Source organism: Erythrolamprus reginae, chromosome 4, assembly GCF_031021105.1.
Source record: "Erythrolamprus reginae isolate rEryReg1 chromosome 4, rEryReg1.hap1, whole genome shotgun sequence".
Lineage (NCBI taxonomy): Eukaryota > Metazoa > Chordata > Lepidosauria > Squamata > Dipsadidae > Erythrolamprus > Erythrolamprus reginae.
Window position 1 is genome coordinate 5245351 of NC_091953.1, and position 16722 is coordinate 5262072.

Genomic DNA, 16722 nt, shown 5'->3' on the forward strand with positions numbered 1-16722 from the left:
CTGGATGGAGCTATCAAATTCGTCCAAAGTCAAACGTTTTGGTTTGATTTTAGTATGGTAATAGTCTGGAGACCATTCGACATGTTGTCTGTTTCCTTATGGACCATTTGCCACCAACCTTAACCTTCTTAAAAACCACCCTGTTGATATTGGAGAAGACAATCTTGGTAGAAGCAGTCCATGGAGAAGCATCTGTTTATCTACTAAGATGCTTCATTAAAATATTTTTTTTTTAAAAGTCAAATCAAATAGGAGGCGTTTGTTGTATCTCTCACATCGGTTGCTAATCTGGCTCTGAAAAATGTGTGTTTGTGTGTGTGTGTGTGTGTGTGTGTGTGTGTATTTCTGTTGAGTCACCCAGTATACTCAAATACTGCTTCCTTTTGCCTCTCAGCTCAAGGAGCCATCCAAGCTACAAACCGTGTTTTTTCAAACTTTTTCAAAGAACTGATAAAGAAATAAAACAAGATTAGTATAGATCTATTTTGAGCGATTTGGCTCTCATCAGCTGGTCATACCCAAGGCAAGCAGCTCAGGTTTGAACGCTAGAAGGCTAGCTGATGAGAGCTATGGCTAGCTGATGGCTAGCTCAGGGCTAGGCAAAGTTGGCTCTTCGATGACTTGTGGACTTCAATTCCCAGAATTCCTGAGCCAATCGTGCTAGCTCAGGAATTCTGGGAATTGAAGTCCACATGTCATCGAAGAGCCAACTTTGCCTAGCCCTGAGCTAGCTGATGAGCGCTGAATAGCTTGAAATAGATCTATACTAGTCTCTGTTTACTTTTTTTATCAGTTCTTTGTAAGTTTGGAATATATATAGATGTATTACACACACATACACACACATTTATTTATTTTAGGAAGAATTGAGATTTCATTATTAAGGATGACCCTAACTGCTGTTTAATATCTACATGAAACCGCTGGGTGAGATCATCTGAGGACATGGGGTGAGTTACTATTAGTATGCTGATGACCGTCAGTGATACATCTCCACCCCGTGTCCAGTCAGTGAAGCAGTGGAAGTGATGTGCCGGTGTCTGGAGGATGTTAGGTTCTGGATGGGTGCTAACAGACTCAAGCTCAACCCCGACAAGACGGAGTGGCTGTGGGTTCTGCCTCCCAAGGACACTTCCATCTGTCTGTCCATCACCCTGGGGAGTGGGGGGAGCTTTTGAACCCCTCAGAGAGGGTTTGCAACTTTGGCGTCCTCCTCGACCCACAGCGGATTTTAGAACATCATTTGTCAGCTGTGGCGAGGGAGGTGTTTGCCCAGGTTTGCCTGGTGCACCAGTTGCGGCCCTATCTGGACCGGGACTCACTGCTCACAGTCACTCATGCCCTTATCACCTCGAGGTTCGACTACTGCAATGCTCTCTACATGGGGCTGCCTTTGAAGAGTGTTTGGAAACTACAAATTGTGCAAAATGCAGCCACGCGAGTGGTCACGGGACTACCCAGACATACCCACACCTCTCCAAAACTCCGTGGCCTGCACTGGCTGCCAATTGGTGTCTGGAGGCAATTCAAAGTGTTGGTCATGATCTATAAAGCCCTACATGGCATGGGACCAGATTACTTACGGGATCGCCTCTGGCCGCATGAATCCCAGCGACCAGAGAGGTCCCACAGAGTCGGCCTTCTCCAGGTCCCGTCAACTAGACAATAATGTCACTCGGCGGGACCTAGGAGCAGAACCTTCTCTGTGGTGGCCCCGGCCCTCTGGAATCAGCTCCCCCCTAGAGATTCACACTTCCCCTACCCTCCTCGCCTTTCACCTATACCGCCAAGCTTGGGGTCATTAGATTCTCCCCCCTGGCCAATGAATGTATCGTGGGTTTGATGATTGAATGGTTATGTATGTATTTTAATTGGCCCTTTAGGTTTTTAGTTGTAACTTTGAATTTGGATTTTGATATGTTGTAAGCTGCCCCGAGTCCTCGGAGAGGGGTGGTATATAAATCCAATAAACAACTTAATCTTAACTCTAGACAAAACCTCCACGGCCAGAGAAGAGGTGGCACCCTCAAAAGTTAAACACGCTTCACGTGGTGTACAGAAATACAATATATTTAAGGAGGGTTTACTGTTGACAAATATACATCATTGGTGCTTCCCATCTAACAGTATGTGCAGCGAAAGTCTGGTTCTCCTCTTTTATCCCCCCCTTCCTGCATCCTGCTGCTATGGGCTTGTTGTGTTTTTGCCCCCCCCAATGACAAAAAAAGGACGCACCCTCTTTCGCACAACAACAGAAAAACAAACCGGTGAACAAAATAACCTATTGTAGTAAAAAAACAAACAAACCCAAGACCCATTAAAAAAAAATTAAAAAAGAGGGGAAAAAATTGAGTTCGCAAGTCTTAAGATGCAGCGGTTTTTGGCCTCCTTTCAGCAAATCACCCGAAACAGCAGGGTTAGCCAGAAAGAACGGCGAATGTAAAAAAAGGACAAGTTTTTGTTTTGAGGCTCACAAGGTGTTTGAAGGGCCATTTCAGATCCGGGTGGGTCTCCTTACTTTCTTCGCACGGCGTTGCGGGAAATCGCGAATTTTTCTTCTCCGCGGTGCTTCCTTCTTCCTCGTTTTCGTTCCTTATAAATCCTCTTATTTATTTTTCTCCAACCCCGCTAGGAAAGGTTAACCCAAACCTAATACAGAGGCTCTTTTTATTTATTTTTTCCTTTTCTTCACCTCGTAAAAAAAAAAAAAAGAAACGCAAGGAAAGGAAACCCAACGCACAGGAACCACGGGGTCTCAACTGACACCTCCCCAACATTGAAGCGTTTCGCACGAAGAGCTCATGTGCCATGGCGCAAACGACAACGTCCAAAAAAGAGAAAACGGAGAGGAGCAGAGAAGGTGGGAAGGAATGTAAAACAGCCAAAAGTGAGAAAGCCACTTTGTTAAAAAAAAAAATAATCTAAAATAAAGTTGCCTGAGCTAGGATGCCACACCGTGTTCTTCCTCCACCTTGCCTGTTTTCCGTAAAATCCTTTGTGTGTGTTTGTTCGTTTTTCTATTTGTTTAGAAAAAGAAAAAAAGAAGGCTCAAGTACATCGCAGTCTCAAGCAGCTGTCTTTGGCAAGAAGTCAACGTACCGTCCCCTCTCTGTCACCTTCTCCCCATCTCGCTCTGTCGCATAAAATGGATATTGTTTGCGCTGTCGGACAGTTCTGGGTATTGTTCGGCGGAGATGACGAAGTAGCCGTCGTACCCCTGAATGAGTCCCGTGTTCAGCAGTTGCTGCTTCTCCCCCTCTGTCCAGGACCGGCTACCCTCCTCCCCGTCCTGCAGTCTCTGTTGCTCCCGGGCCCAGGCGTGGGCCACGGCCCGTTGCCTGGCCAGTTCCAAGACACGGGTCTTCTCCTCGTCCAACGTGGTCCCGTATCGGGTGTTGAGGCACAGGGCTCCGAACTGGAGCGAGATGTCCGTGTAGCGTCTAGTCCTCCCGCTGAGCACGGTGTTGATTTGAGAGACGGTGACGTTGACACCGTTCTCCAAGGTCCGCCGTCCCCCGCTGAGGCCGAGGATGGACAAGTCGCTCTCCGACGGCCCCGGCTTGACGAAGTAGTGGGTGTCCGTGCCGTCGACGGTGAAGTGCAAGTCCTCCAGGTAGTAGGCGTTGTTGAGGATGGCGGCGACTCTCCGCCCGTCCTCGTTGGCGCTGCTAATGATATCGGTGGTCACCCGGCCGTCTTTCATGGCGAATTTGACCCCCTTGCCGATGATGGAGTTTCCCGAGGCGAAATGGCGGTTCTCCTGGATTTCTTGACACCCGGCGATGCTCGACGTGTAGATTTGCTCGAAGCTCTCCAACGTGACAAAGGCCTTCAGCTGTTTCTGCACTTCACACTGCACCCCTAAAATTGACTGAGGAAGGGGTAGAAAGGGAGATTGGAAAGAGAGGAACTCAAGTTAGACAACATCTGGCGACCAGGAGCGGGTTGCTTACCATTTCCTACCGGTGCACTGGGTGCAGGCATCCCCAGCATGATACTGCTTCTGCGCATGCACAGAGGGACAATTTTGCTCCTGCGCATGCTCAGAGACCCGAAAATCGTGAGAAATTATATTAAAAATATGGCGGTGCGCATGGACCAGCAAATACAGACTGGATCTGTTGTGCCAGAATTGCACAATTGCTGGGACGCTACTGGAGCAGTGCGCTGGACGGCACCAATAGGAGCCCACCACTGCTATCGACCCTGAAGCTGACATAATAGTAGCCGTGTTTTATTGTAGTCAATCCCTCTTCTTTTCCTAAACTTTTGCTTTTTACCGGGTGCATTTGCAGGGCTGGAATTACACCCAAGACCTTGCCAATTGGATACGTTTCTACTAAAAAGACTTTGATTAAATACGGTTGCCTTGGATTATTCAATCGGGGGACGTGTTCCTTGGAAGCTTGACAGGTGGTCGTGAACTTACGACCGCAATTGAGGACACAATTATGATCGAAAGTCAAGGCTGCCTTTAAGCGGAAGGGGGGAAATACCATGTGACTTTGCCTGATTTTGATATATTTTCTCAGCGGTTGTTAAGCAAACACTATAGGACATGGCAAACCTATGGCACGGGTGCCACAGGTGGCACGTGGAGCCCTATCTGCTGGCACGTGAGCAGTTGCCCTAGCTCAGCTCCAATATGCATGTGTGTACTGGTCAGCTGATTTTTGGCTCGCACAGATGCTCTGGGAGGGCGTTTTTGGCTTCCAGAGAACCTCCGGGAGGATGGGGGAGGGTGTTTTTACCTTCCCCCCGGCTGCAGAGAAATATAGAAACATAGAAACATAGAAGACTGAAGGCAGAAAAAGGCCTCATGGTCCATCTAGTCTGCCCTTATACTATTTCCTGTATTTTATCTTAGGATGGATATATGTTTATCCCAGGCATGTTTAAATTCAGTTACTGTGGATTTATCTACCAAGTCTGCTGGAAGTTTGTTCCAAGCATCTACTACTCTTTTAGTAAAATAATATTTTCTCACGTGGCTTCTGATCTTTCCCCCAACTAACTTCAGATTGTGTCCCCTTGTTCTTGTGTTCCCTTTCCTATTAAAAACACTTCCCTCCTGAACCTTATTTAATCCTTTGACATCTTTAAATGTTTCGATCGTGTCCCCCCTTTTCCTTCTGTCCTCCAGACTACACAGATTGAGTTCATGAAGTCTTTCCTGATATGTTTTATGCTTAAGACCTTCCACCATTCTTGTAGCCCGTCTTTGGACCCGTTCAATTTTGTCAATATCTTTTTGTAGGTGAGGTCTCCAGAACTGGACACAGTATTTGGAGCCTGGGGAGGGTGAAACATAAGCCTACTGGGCCCACCTGAAGTTGGGAAACAGGACGTTTCCGGCCTCCAGAGGGCCTCCGGGGGGTGGAGGAAGCTGTTTTTGCCCTACCCAGGCATTGAATTATGAGTGTGGACACTCATGCTTACGTAATAGCATGCGCCCACGCTCTTTTGGCACCGGAGGGAAAAAAGGTTCGCCATCACTGGAATAGGAGTTAAATGAATGAGCCCATTACACAGGGTAGTCCTCAACTTACAAGCATTCATTTAAAGTTCAAAGTTGCAACAACACTGGAAAAAAGTGTCACAAGACCAGTTTTTCACACTTAACGATCCTTGCCACATATCCCCATGGTCATGGGATCATAATTTTGACGCTTGGCAACCGATTTGTATTTATAACAGTGGCAGAGTCCCGGGGTTGTGTGATCAATTTTTGTGACCTTCAGACAAGGAAAGTCAACGGGGAACCCAGGTTCGCTTAACAACCACGGGAAGAAAGGACACAAAATGGAGCAAAACTCACTTAAGAACTGTCTTGCTTAGATGACCATAAAGGCCTCTCAAATTATTTACAGGTTGTCCTCGACTTACGACGTTTCTTTAGTGACTGTTCAAAGTAACAAAAGCACTTAAAAATTATTTGCAACTAGTCCTCATACAGTGGTACCTCTACCTACGAACGGCTCTATTTACGAACTTTTCTAGATAAGAACTGGGTGTTCAAGATTTTTTTGCCTCTTCTCAAGAACCATTTTCCACTTACAAACCTGAGCCTCTGAAACTGTAACCGGAAAAGGTGGGGAGAAGCCTCCATGGGGCCTCTCTGGGAATCTCCTGGGAGGAAACAGGGCTGGAAAAGGCATGGAGAAGCCTCCGTGGGGCCTCTCTAGGAATCTCCTGGGAGGAAACACGGCTGGGAAAGGCATGGAGAAGCCCCCTTGGGGTTTCTCTAGGAATCTCCTGGGAGGAAACAGGGCTGGAAAAGGCATGGAGAAGCCTCCGTGGGGCCTCTCTGGGAATCTCCTGGGAGGAAACAGGGCAGGAAAAGGCATGGAGAAGCCTCCTTGGGGCCTCTCTAGAAATCTCCTTGGAGGAAACAGGGCCAGAAAAGGCAGGAAGAAGCCTCCGTAGGGCCTCTCTGGGAATTTCCTGGGAGGAAACAGGGCAGGAAAAGGCATGGAGAAGCCTCCGTGGGGTCTCTCTAGGAATCTCCTTGGAGGAAACAGGGCCAGAAAAGGCAGGAAGAAGCCTCCGTGGGGCCTCTCTAGGAATCTCCTGGGAGGAAACAGGGCTGGAAAAGGTGGGGAGAAGCCTCCGTGGGGCCTCCTGGGCGGAAACAGGGCCTCCACCCTTCCTGTGGTTTCCCCAATCGCATGCATTATTTGCTTTTACATTGATTCCTATGGGAAAAATTGCTTCTTCTTACAAACTTTTCTACTTAAGAACCCGGTCACGGAACGAATTAAGTTCATAAGTAGAGGTAGCACTGTACTTATAACCACAACATTCTCACCGTCATGTGATCAAAATTCAGTCACTTGACAACCAAGACCTGGGGTCATGTGACCACTACTTTGCGACCATCCCGGCCAACTCCTTACAAAACAAAGCCAATAGGGAAGGCCTGATTCACTTAATGACCGTGAGTCACTTGCAGTGATTCACATAATAAGATGGCAAAAAAAAAAGTTGTAAAATCTGGCCCGAGTCATTTAACAATGGCCTTGCTTAGCAATCAAAATTCTGCCGTCATAAGTTGAGGACTGCCCTGTACTTTGGGCCAAAATAATGGGAATTGCTCCAAAATTCATAGTTGTGCTATTTTAAAAGTCATTTTTCACCCTGTAAGCCAGGATATTTGCCAGCCACACTGAAACGTTATCATGAATATCACTGGAATTTTAATTTAGAAAAAAACACAACACAACAACCCCTTCTCGTTATCTCAAAATAATTCGGAAAGCCGCTTAATTTGAAGAAAGGATGACCTTGAATGCAGCCTTTTAAATAATAAAGTAATGCATTGATGGAGTGGAGGGAGTTGATTTATCCTCAGAAAGATAAAAAGGAACTTCTGGGGTTTTGAAGCTGCCAATGTTTTTGTTTTTTAAAAGGGACACAAAACAGATCAAAGAGATAGCTGAGGTTGCCTTTGAAATTTGTTCCCTGCCCTGTTTCATCTTTCTCTTCCCCAAAGGAAGGGAGGGGGAAAAAATCAGGAAATATTAAAGGAGAAGATTGTGTTTACCTGATAAGGCCAAACATTTTCAGAGAATTGTCCTGCTGTAAAGAGCAGGGGTTTTTCAAAACATAGCAAATTTAAGATGTGTTGACATCAACTCCCATGCTGTTTTGAGGTCCTGAAATCCCGATATCTTAAAATTGCCAAGTTTGGAAAAAAATGCTTAGTCTTCGAGTTACAACATAACTCAATGGTCATGCTATCTCACCGCCATTACAGTCTCCACTACAGTGCGTAGACTGTAGTTCCTCTGGTGGCCGGAAGCTGCAATAGCGGGAGTATACTGTTGTACCATATAGGTGCCGTCGTTTTTGTGTGTGGGTGCCATACTGACAGGTACCGTACCGTAATAAGTGTACCGTATGGTACACTTTCTTTGGGGGGTGTCAGCTTTTCTGCCTGTGAATTTGTCTTATTTGAGAAATATAAGGCACCCCCTGAAAATAAGACGTAGCACAACTTTTGGAGCAAAAATTAATATAAGACAGTGTCTTATTTTCGGGGAAACACAGTACCACACTGTGGGCATGGCTTATGCAGGACGCCCTGCATTTTCTTTCAACATCTTTCAGTGCAAATTGGGTGCTCTGGGGTGGAGCTCCATTTTCGCCACCCCACTGCATCCCCCCCACCCATCCGGGCAGTATCCCACCCCTGATAACGACTGTTCAGAAGTGGAGTCTGTTTTGGAAGTAGAAAAAGCTGATGGTTCTTCAAAGCTTCACTAACGAATTACCTTGCTATTGTCCCATTCCTGGGTTTTCAGCTGGGTGTGGGTGAGCTCGTAGGAGGGCTCCATAGCGTTCATGTCTGGTTTAGGATACCCAGGGATAACGTTGTGCAACTGGAAACCAAAGGTAAGCAGCCAACTGTTGACATCTGGAATGGGAAGAGAAAAACCAGGAGGTGACACGCTAGCCGAAAGGTTAAATGAATAGGTGTAGTATAAGTGGGACTTGTCTCAATAGTAGTGTAGAAGGATCTTGAAGTTCTAGTGGACAATCACTTACCGTATTTTTCTGAGTATAAGACGCATCTCCTGCCCAACCTAAAAGAGGTTGAAAATTTGGGTTTGTCTTAAACTGCTGCCAAACTGCCTTCCATTGAGGACCTGTATACTGCACGAGTCAAAAAGAGGGCGGGGAAAATATTTACTGATCCCTCGCATCCTGGACACAAACTGTTTCAACTCCTACCCTCAAAACGTCGCTACAGAGCACTGCACACCAAGACAACTAGACACAAGAACAGTTTTTTTCCGAACGCCATCACTCTGCTAAACAAATAATTCCCTCAATACTGTCAGACTTTCTACTAAATCTGCACTTCTATTCTACTAGTTTTTCTCATCATTCCTATCACCCTTTTCCTCCCATGTTGACTGTATGACTGTAACTTGTTGCTTATATCCTAAGATTTTTATTAATATTGCTTCTTCATTGCTTATTTGATCCCTATGACAATCATTAAGTGTCGTACCACATGATTCTTGACAAATGTATATTTTATTTTATGTACACTGAGAGCATATGCACCAAGACAAATTCCTTGTGTGTCCAATCACACTTGGCCCATAAAATTCTATTCTATTCTATTCTACTCTGAACGTAGAGCTTTTACCAGCCCTAAACAGTGAAGTGATCTTCCGTGCCCCTAAAAGAGGGGTGAGCCGGGGTGGCGCAGCAGGTAAAGTGCTGTACTGCAGGCCACTGAAGCTGACTGTAGATCTGTAGGTCAGCGGTTCAAATCCCATCACCGGCTCACGGTTGACTCAGCCTTCCATCCTTGCGAGGTGGGTAAAATGAGGACCCGGATTGTGGGGGCAATAGGCTGGCTCTGTTAAAAAGTGCTATTGCTAACATGTTGTAAGCTGCCCTGAGTCTAAGGAGAAAGGCGGCATAAAAATAGAATGAATGAATGAATGAATGAATAAATAAATAAATATTAAGACTGTTTTAGGATTAAGATAAGGCAGCTGAGTTAAACACTCACTTAGTCATGTTTGGAATAGATCTAGTTAAATAATTGGGAGCAGTTAGTGTGATTACATTTAAGAAAACTTTCTGGCAGTGATATACTGCCATAATGTACATTTCTCCAATTCTTTGCTATTTCTATAGGTCAGGCGCATAGGCACAGAAGTACACAGCAAACATTGTATATTATTTGTGCTGTTTGCTGTTTGGCAAATTGCTGGGAGGCAGAGGCACAATTTTTTCCTTGTTTTGCTCCCCCCCCCCAAAATAAGGTTTGTACGAAGAAGCAATTTTTCCCATAAGAATCAATGTAAAAGCAAATAATGCGTGCGATTGGGGAAACCACAGGGAGGGTGGAGGCCCTGTTTCCTCCCAGGAGATTCCCAGAGAGGCCCCACGGAGGCTTCACCCCGCCTTTTCCAGCCCTGTTTCCTCCCAGGAGATTCCTAGAGAGGCCCCACAGAGGCTTCTCCCCACCTTTTCCGGCCCTGTTTCCTCCCAGGAGATTCCTAGAGAAGCCCCACAGAGGCTTCTCTCCACCTTTTCCGGCTCTATTTCCTCCAAGGAGATCCCTAGAGAGGCCCCACGGAGGCTTCTCCTTGCCTTTTCCGGTTACAGTTTCAGAGGTTCAGGTTTGTAAGTGGAAATTTGGTTCTTGAGAATAGGCAAAAAAACCCACCCTTGAACACCCGGTTCTTATCTAGAAAAGTTCATAAGTCGAGAGGTGTTCTTAGGTAGAGGTACCGCTGTAATTTATTCCCAAATAATTCTTCCAGCTTTAGTGGGACTTCATTTCCCTGGCCGGTTTCGCCTTCTGCCTGATTTGAAACAGTTGTGGGGTATGTGTGCCCTTTAAAATAGCAATTCTCATGGATGAATTAACATTTCACCGGATTGTTATTTTTAAAAAGGATTGACGGAAAGGTCAGGATTAGAAAAGATTTTGGAGGCTTTTCTGACGAACGAGACTCTCTCAATGCAGTTTCATTTAGAGAACTATTTAGGATCTGGGTGCCAGCTGAGACCTGAAATAATAATATCCCTCCCCTGCACAATGGACAAAAAATTAGAAGGGTATTAATCACCCTTTAATCCTGCAGAGCCCAAGCGAGGAAATTATGACACTGCTTGGAAGAGTTGTTTTAAAAGCTGGGTTATTTGTTAAAGCCGAGATATGCCAGATAACTTCCTGAAGCCTTTATTGATTTATGGTATTTTTACATCATCTACTTTTTTTTTAAAAAAAATAATCTTTATTACAAATAAATGGGGGATTAGGGTGGAAGGATAGCAATAAATGGACAATCCAGAATTGGTACTGGTACATGGTGGACCACATCCAGTTCGAAATTATGGAAATAAGATTAAATAACTTTGATGAAAAAAAATTGGAGAAGCTGATGGCATGATGGAATAAGGTGAAAAATTATATCTTAAGTAGAATTTATGACGACAATGTGAAAAATAAATTCCAATCACTTTTTGTATGTAAAGAAATGTAAACCGGAGCTAAGGAAGAAATTGAAACTTATTGTAAATAATTTAACCCCCTAAATGGTGGTGGGGTTTTTATTGGTGTTGGGCACGTTTTCTTTTAAGTATTTTTTGTTTGTTGTTAATTTAGTAAATAAACAACAACAAAAACAAAAAAACAAAAAAACCACAAATAAACGGAGGAAGGGAATACAGAAAACAAAAGGGCTATTTAAACATTGGTACAAATTTGTGTAATTTTAGAATATGCAATTTTAGAATATGCAATTTTAGAATATGCAATTTTAAAGAATAAAGAGGAAAAGTTAGAGAGGAAGAGAGAAAAGGAGCAAAAAGGGGAAGAAAAAAGAAAAAAAGAAGAGATGAAGAAAGAAAAGGAATAAAACTGCAAAGTGAGAAAGGAAGAAAAAGAGAATAGATTGAAAAAAAAGATAGGTGTATCGTTTCCTTACGACGTATAGTCCGTATTTATCGTTGGAGTGTCGTTCCTTTTTTATGAGTAGTTATAAATTTCTATTAATTTGATTAGGGTTATGGTTTTTAAGTTTTTCCAGTGTTATATAAGCAATTTTTTTAATATAAGGTAGAGTATCTTGCAGGAGTTTGTCATACACTATTAGGTTATTTTATTGGATTATTTTTGGATTAATTTAAAGATTTTCTTTTTCTTCAGCCAGTCATACCATTTGCCCCAGACTTGGTAAAATACTGTATCTTGTCTATTTTGTAATTCCATGGTTAATTTAGACATTTCCGTGTAGTCCATGATTTTAATTACAATGTTTAATATGGTAGGTGTTTGCTTCTGTTTCCAAGTCTGGGCACATAAGATTCTTGCCGCACGAATCCCAGCGACCGATAAGGTCCCACAGAGTTGGCCTTCTCCGGGTCCCATCGACTAAACAATGTCATTTGGCGGGCCCCAGGGGAAGAGCCTTCTCTGTGGCGGCCCCGGCCCTCTGGAACCAACTCCCCCCGGAGATTAGAACTGCCCCCACCCTCCCTGTAAACTACTCAAGACTCATTTATACCGCCAGGCATGGGGGAGTTGAAATAGCCCTTCCCACTAGGCCATTACAAGTTATGCATGGTAAGTTTGTGTGTATGTTTGGTTTTATAATAGGGGTTTTTAGTTGTTTTTTATTATTGGATTGTACATGTTGTTTTTATTATTGTTGTTAGCCGCCCCGATTCTACGGAGAGGGGCGGCATACAAATGCAATAAATTATTATTAATTATTACTATTGCTGCGGTTAAAATTTGAATTATAATACTATTTTTTTATAAGTAACTCAAAGGCAAAGATAATAATTCCTCCTCTTTTTCTCCACCACCTTCACAACCTTGAGAGGTGGGTTGGGCTGAGAGAAAGTGTCCAAAAGACACCCAGTCTGCTTTCAGGCCTAAGGTAGGACTGGAACTCAAGTCTCTCCTGGTGAGTGGCCAAAGATACCTTGATGGCCTTCAAGCCTAGAGTAGAACTAGAACCCACATTGTCCTGATGATTGGACCAAAGTCACCCAGCTACGCAGTTGTCTTTTGTGCCTTAAGCAGGACTAGAACCCATCGTCTCCTAGGGATGGGTCCAAAATCATGTAGTCAGCTTTCTTGCCTAAGGCAGGACTAGACCTCACTGTCTTCTGGTGATGAAAACTGACTGGTGACTTTGGCCCAAAGTATCTCAACTAGCTTTCATGCTTAAAATGGGACTAGAACTCACCATCTCCTGACTATTGGCCAAGAGTTGGCTTTCATGCCTAAGGCAGGATTAGAATTCACTGTCTCCTGGTGGTTGTCCCAAAGTCGTCACTCAGCTTTCATGCCTAAGGCAGGACTAGAACTCAGAGTCTCTTGGTGATTGGCCCAAAGTTATTCAGCGGGCTTTCACGCCTAAAGTGAGACTAGAACTCACCTTCTCCTGGATTCCAGGCCAGTACCTTAACCACTATATCACGGGTAGGCAAAGTTGGTTCTTCTATGACTTGTGGACTTCAACTCCCAGAATTCCTGAGCCATTCATGCTAATTTAGGAATTCTGGGAGTTGAAGTCCACATGTCGTTTGGCGGGACCCAGGGGAAGAGCCTTCTCTGTGGCGGCCCTGACCCTCTGGAACCAACTCCCCCCAGATATCAGAGTTGCCCCCACCCTCCTTGCCTTTCGTAAGCTCCTTAAAACCCACCTCTGTCATCAGGCATGGGGGAACTGAGATATTCCCTTCCCCCTAGGCTTATAAAATTTATGCATGGTATGCCTGTATGTATGATTGGTTTCTTAAATTGGGGTTTTTTACATTACTTTTAATATTAGATTTGTTCATATTGTCTTTTTAATGTTGTGAGCCGCCCCGAGTCTACGGAGAGGGGCAGCATACAAATCTAATTAATAAATAAAATAAATGTCATAGAAGAGCCAGCTACCCCTGCACTATACCAAAGTATTAATCTTTGTAATCTTTTAAAAGAAATATGTTATGTGTAGAAACTTGCATGGGCCTTACCAGGAAGCAACGGCGTCCATTCTATGGATGAGGTCCAAAGTATTATGGCAAACACCAGGTGTTACCCGCCCAAGTCCCAGTTCCATGCTGGGTAGTTAACTAATGAGACGAACATGGATTTTTACCTGTCATGTAGCATTTTATATCCTGGGCGTTACTGATCGGATTGTTGTTTTTGAACATGTAGAGGTTGAAAGGCATGATGTTGCTGTGGCTGAGACGTTTCCAAATGCCGTGGTTCGGGCTGGTCCACCGTCCAGCTAGGACGTCGTAGTCTCTCTTCCCCATGTGTATGAGTTTGGTCAGGGGATCATACAGACCTCCGTGGTAACCGATGATAATTTGGAAGTTTGGGTTGGTATCCATGTAGATCTCTCCATAAGCCGTGTAAAGGATCTGCTTGATCATGAGGCCTGTTCCGCTGAAGACCGCCAAGGGGGTCCCGATGTTGTCGCAAGCGATGTAGAATTCATCTCCACTGCTCACCTCCATGGCAAAGAGATGGCCCTGGAGGTCGTAGTAGAGAGAGGTTATCTCTGAGCTGGAGTGGTTGTACAGATGGGTGACCTTGGTGGGATTGGTCAGGTCTGCGTAGAAGAACTGCAGATGATGACCATGGGTGGTCTTGCTGGAGACTCTCCTCCCAAGCCCATCATAATGATACGTCACGCTCCATTTGTTGGCTTTATTGTAGGCCTTGATGAGAAGTCCTGCGGAGTTGTATTCAAAAATGTCATTCCCCCTTTGCCTCAAGAAGCCGTCTTCATCCATCTTATATTGCACGTCGCCCAGTCTCGTAATCCGGTCCCTGATGTCGTACCTCAGCGGCGTCAGACGGGCGCTGTTGCCGGGACTCAACAAATGGAGATTCCCATTGAGGTCGTAACTGTATCTCCAGAGTGGTTTGTCATTGATGGACACCGTCTGCAATTGTCCGTCGGCGTCGTACTCATACGAGTACCTCGTGGTATTGGCATAAGGGCCCACCTTCAACTCCTTTTTCACCACTCTCCCCATATTGTCATACTGTACAGTCATCCAGTACATCAGGGACCTGAATATTTCGTACTGAACTTCTTTCATCCGACCGTACGCATCAAAATGCTTTGTGTGGGTCATGACAGCCGTGGTGATAATCTGATTGATGTCGTAATAGATCACCCCGAATTTGCCAAATTGCTCGGTTTTGCCTGACACGTCATCGTAGCGGTAGAGGTCAATAGGCAACGGGGTTTCGTTGATCACGGCCTGCATGCTGGTCACCCGGAAGCTGTTGTCGTAGTTGTAGTCGAAACGGGCGTTCACCATGCCTTCTTCCGTGAAGCGGAAAATCTGGCGGTCGATGAGGGGCCCGATCTGGCGGTACCTGATCGTACAGGTGAACCCTTCGTTCTGCAGGTTGACGGTCTTCAACATGCCTGCGGTTTCATCATAGCTGAAGCTGATTTTGGTGGTATCATAGAGCATCTCTGCCAGTTTGGATAGCTTGCCGTACTTATAGATGACCCGTCTTCCAGTCCCCAAGTAATAGGTGTGAAGGAGTTGCCATTCCTCATTGAAGTCTTCTACCACCGTGGCGTTGCCTTCCGGAGGCCTGTAGATATTCCTGTAGTAGCCAATTGATCTAAGTGTCTCCAAGGTCTGCCGAGCTACGTTGGGCATTGTTACGGATGACAAGCGGTCGTTCTTATCGAATTCAAAAATGTACTGCCGCTGACTGTGAAGAAGTAGGACCATGGACTGGAATCAGAAGAGGAAAAATATGTTAGAACAAGAACATTTTATCAAAAATATCGAAGAAATAGTTAAACCTAATATGATAGCTTGGATGACCAACTTTGGCTATGCGATCCAACTGGAAGACTGGGAAAAACTATGGTCAGTAAATTACAAGATGACGCTATCAACACCTTACAAAGAAAATCTCTATAAAATGTTTTTCCGATGGCACTATGCGCCAGCGCGCTTAGCCAAAATGAATGTGAATGTAAGCAACAAATGTTGGAAGTGCAAAAAAGAGGTAGGAACATATTATCACATTTGGTGGCGATGCAAGGAAGCAAAAAAATTTTGGACCCAAATTCAGACATGGATGGAAGAAATATTGGATTATAAACTTGAGATAAAACCAGAAATGTACTTATTAGGAATAATTAGAGGCAAACATAGTAAAGAAAATTATTACTTAATAAATCATATACTCACAGCTGCAAGATTAGCATTTGCACAAGTATGGAAGCAAGAAAAGACCCCAAACGAAGAAATGGTAATAAAAAAAATATTAGACTGTGCCAAATTTAGCAAATTAACATACGAGATACAAAACTAACAAAATAAGGACTATTACAGAGTGTGGGAGAAATTATACAACTGGGTGGAAATTAAGAAAAATGCATAGTAAATAGAATTGTAGAAGATAAACTTTGTATACATATAAATTGTAAATGTTTAATGTTGTTTGTATGGCGTTTAAATGTTTGTATGTTAAATAAAATCGTTAAAAAAAGGGGAAAAAAAGACCATTTCGTCATCGTTATAATTCTAGCTATATTTTGTAGTGGGATACAGAAAGTGGGATTGTTTATGCTTTGTCCAAACTTCTTAAGGTTGAAAAAATGCTAAAGAGAACAAGAGGTTTCAAGTTTCAAAAGTGCTTTTTTCAAGAGGCAAAAGAAAGGTCACATTATAAGAATGACAGGGAGTACATACAGGTAGTCCTTGACCTATGGCCGCAGTTGAGCCCAAAATTTGGGTTGCTAAGCGAGACAGTTGCCTCATTTTACGACATTTTTTTTGCCATAGTTGTTCAGTGGGTCACTGTAGCTGTTACATAGAAACAAAGAATATTGGCGGCAGAAAAAGACCTCATGGTCCATCTAGTCTGTCCTTATACTATTATCTGTATTTTATTTTAGGATGGATCTATGTTTATCCCAGGCATGTTTACATTCAGTGACTGTGGATTGACCAACCACATCTGCTGGAAGTTTGTTCCAAGCATCTACCTCTCTTTCAGTAAAACAATGTATTTTCTCCAGTTGTGTTGGATCGTTCCCCCAATTAACCTCAGATTGTGCCCCCTTGTTCTTGTCTTCACTTTCCTATTAAAAACACTTCCCTCCTGGACCTTATTTAACCCTTTAACATATTTAAATGTTTTGATCATGTCCCCCCTTTTCCTTCTGTCCTCCAGACTATACAGATGGAGTTCATGAA

The 16722-nt window shown here is 44.1% G+C and overlaps 1 protein-coding gene across 1 annotated transcript in view; it reads right to left on the minus strand.

The window, feature by feature from the left end:
- Positions 1-2054: 2054 nt before the first annotated feature.
- The window catches only part of TENM4 (teneurin transmembrane protein 4), a 291782-nt gene continuing 277114 nt past the window's right edge, over positions 2055-16722 (minus strand). The window contains exons 22-24 of the mRNA XM_070751518.1: positions 13632-15246; positions 8274-8416; positions 2055-3871 (exon numbers count right to left, since the gene is read on the minus strand). Of these exons, the coding sequence (XP_070607619.1) occupies positions 3113-3871; positions 8274-8416; positions 13632-15246 (2517 nt within the window). The 3' untranslated portion in view covers positions 2055-3112. The remainder of the gene's footprint in view (positions 3872-8273; positions 8417-13631; positions 15247-16722) is intronic.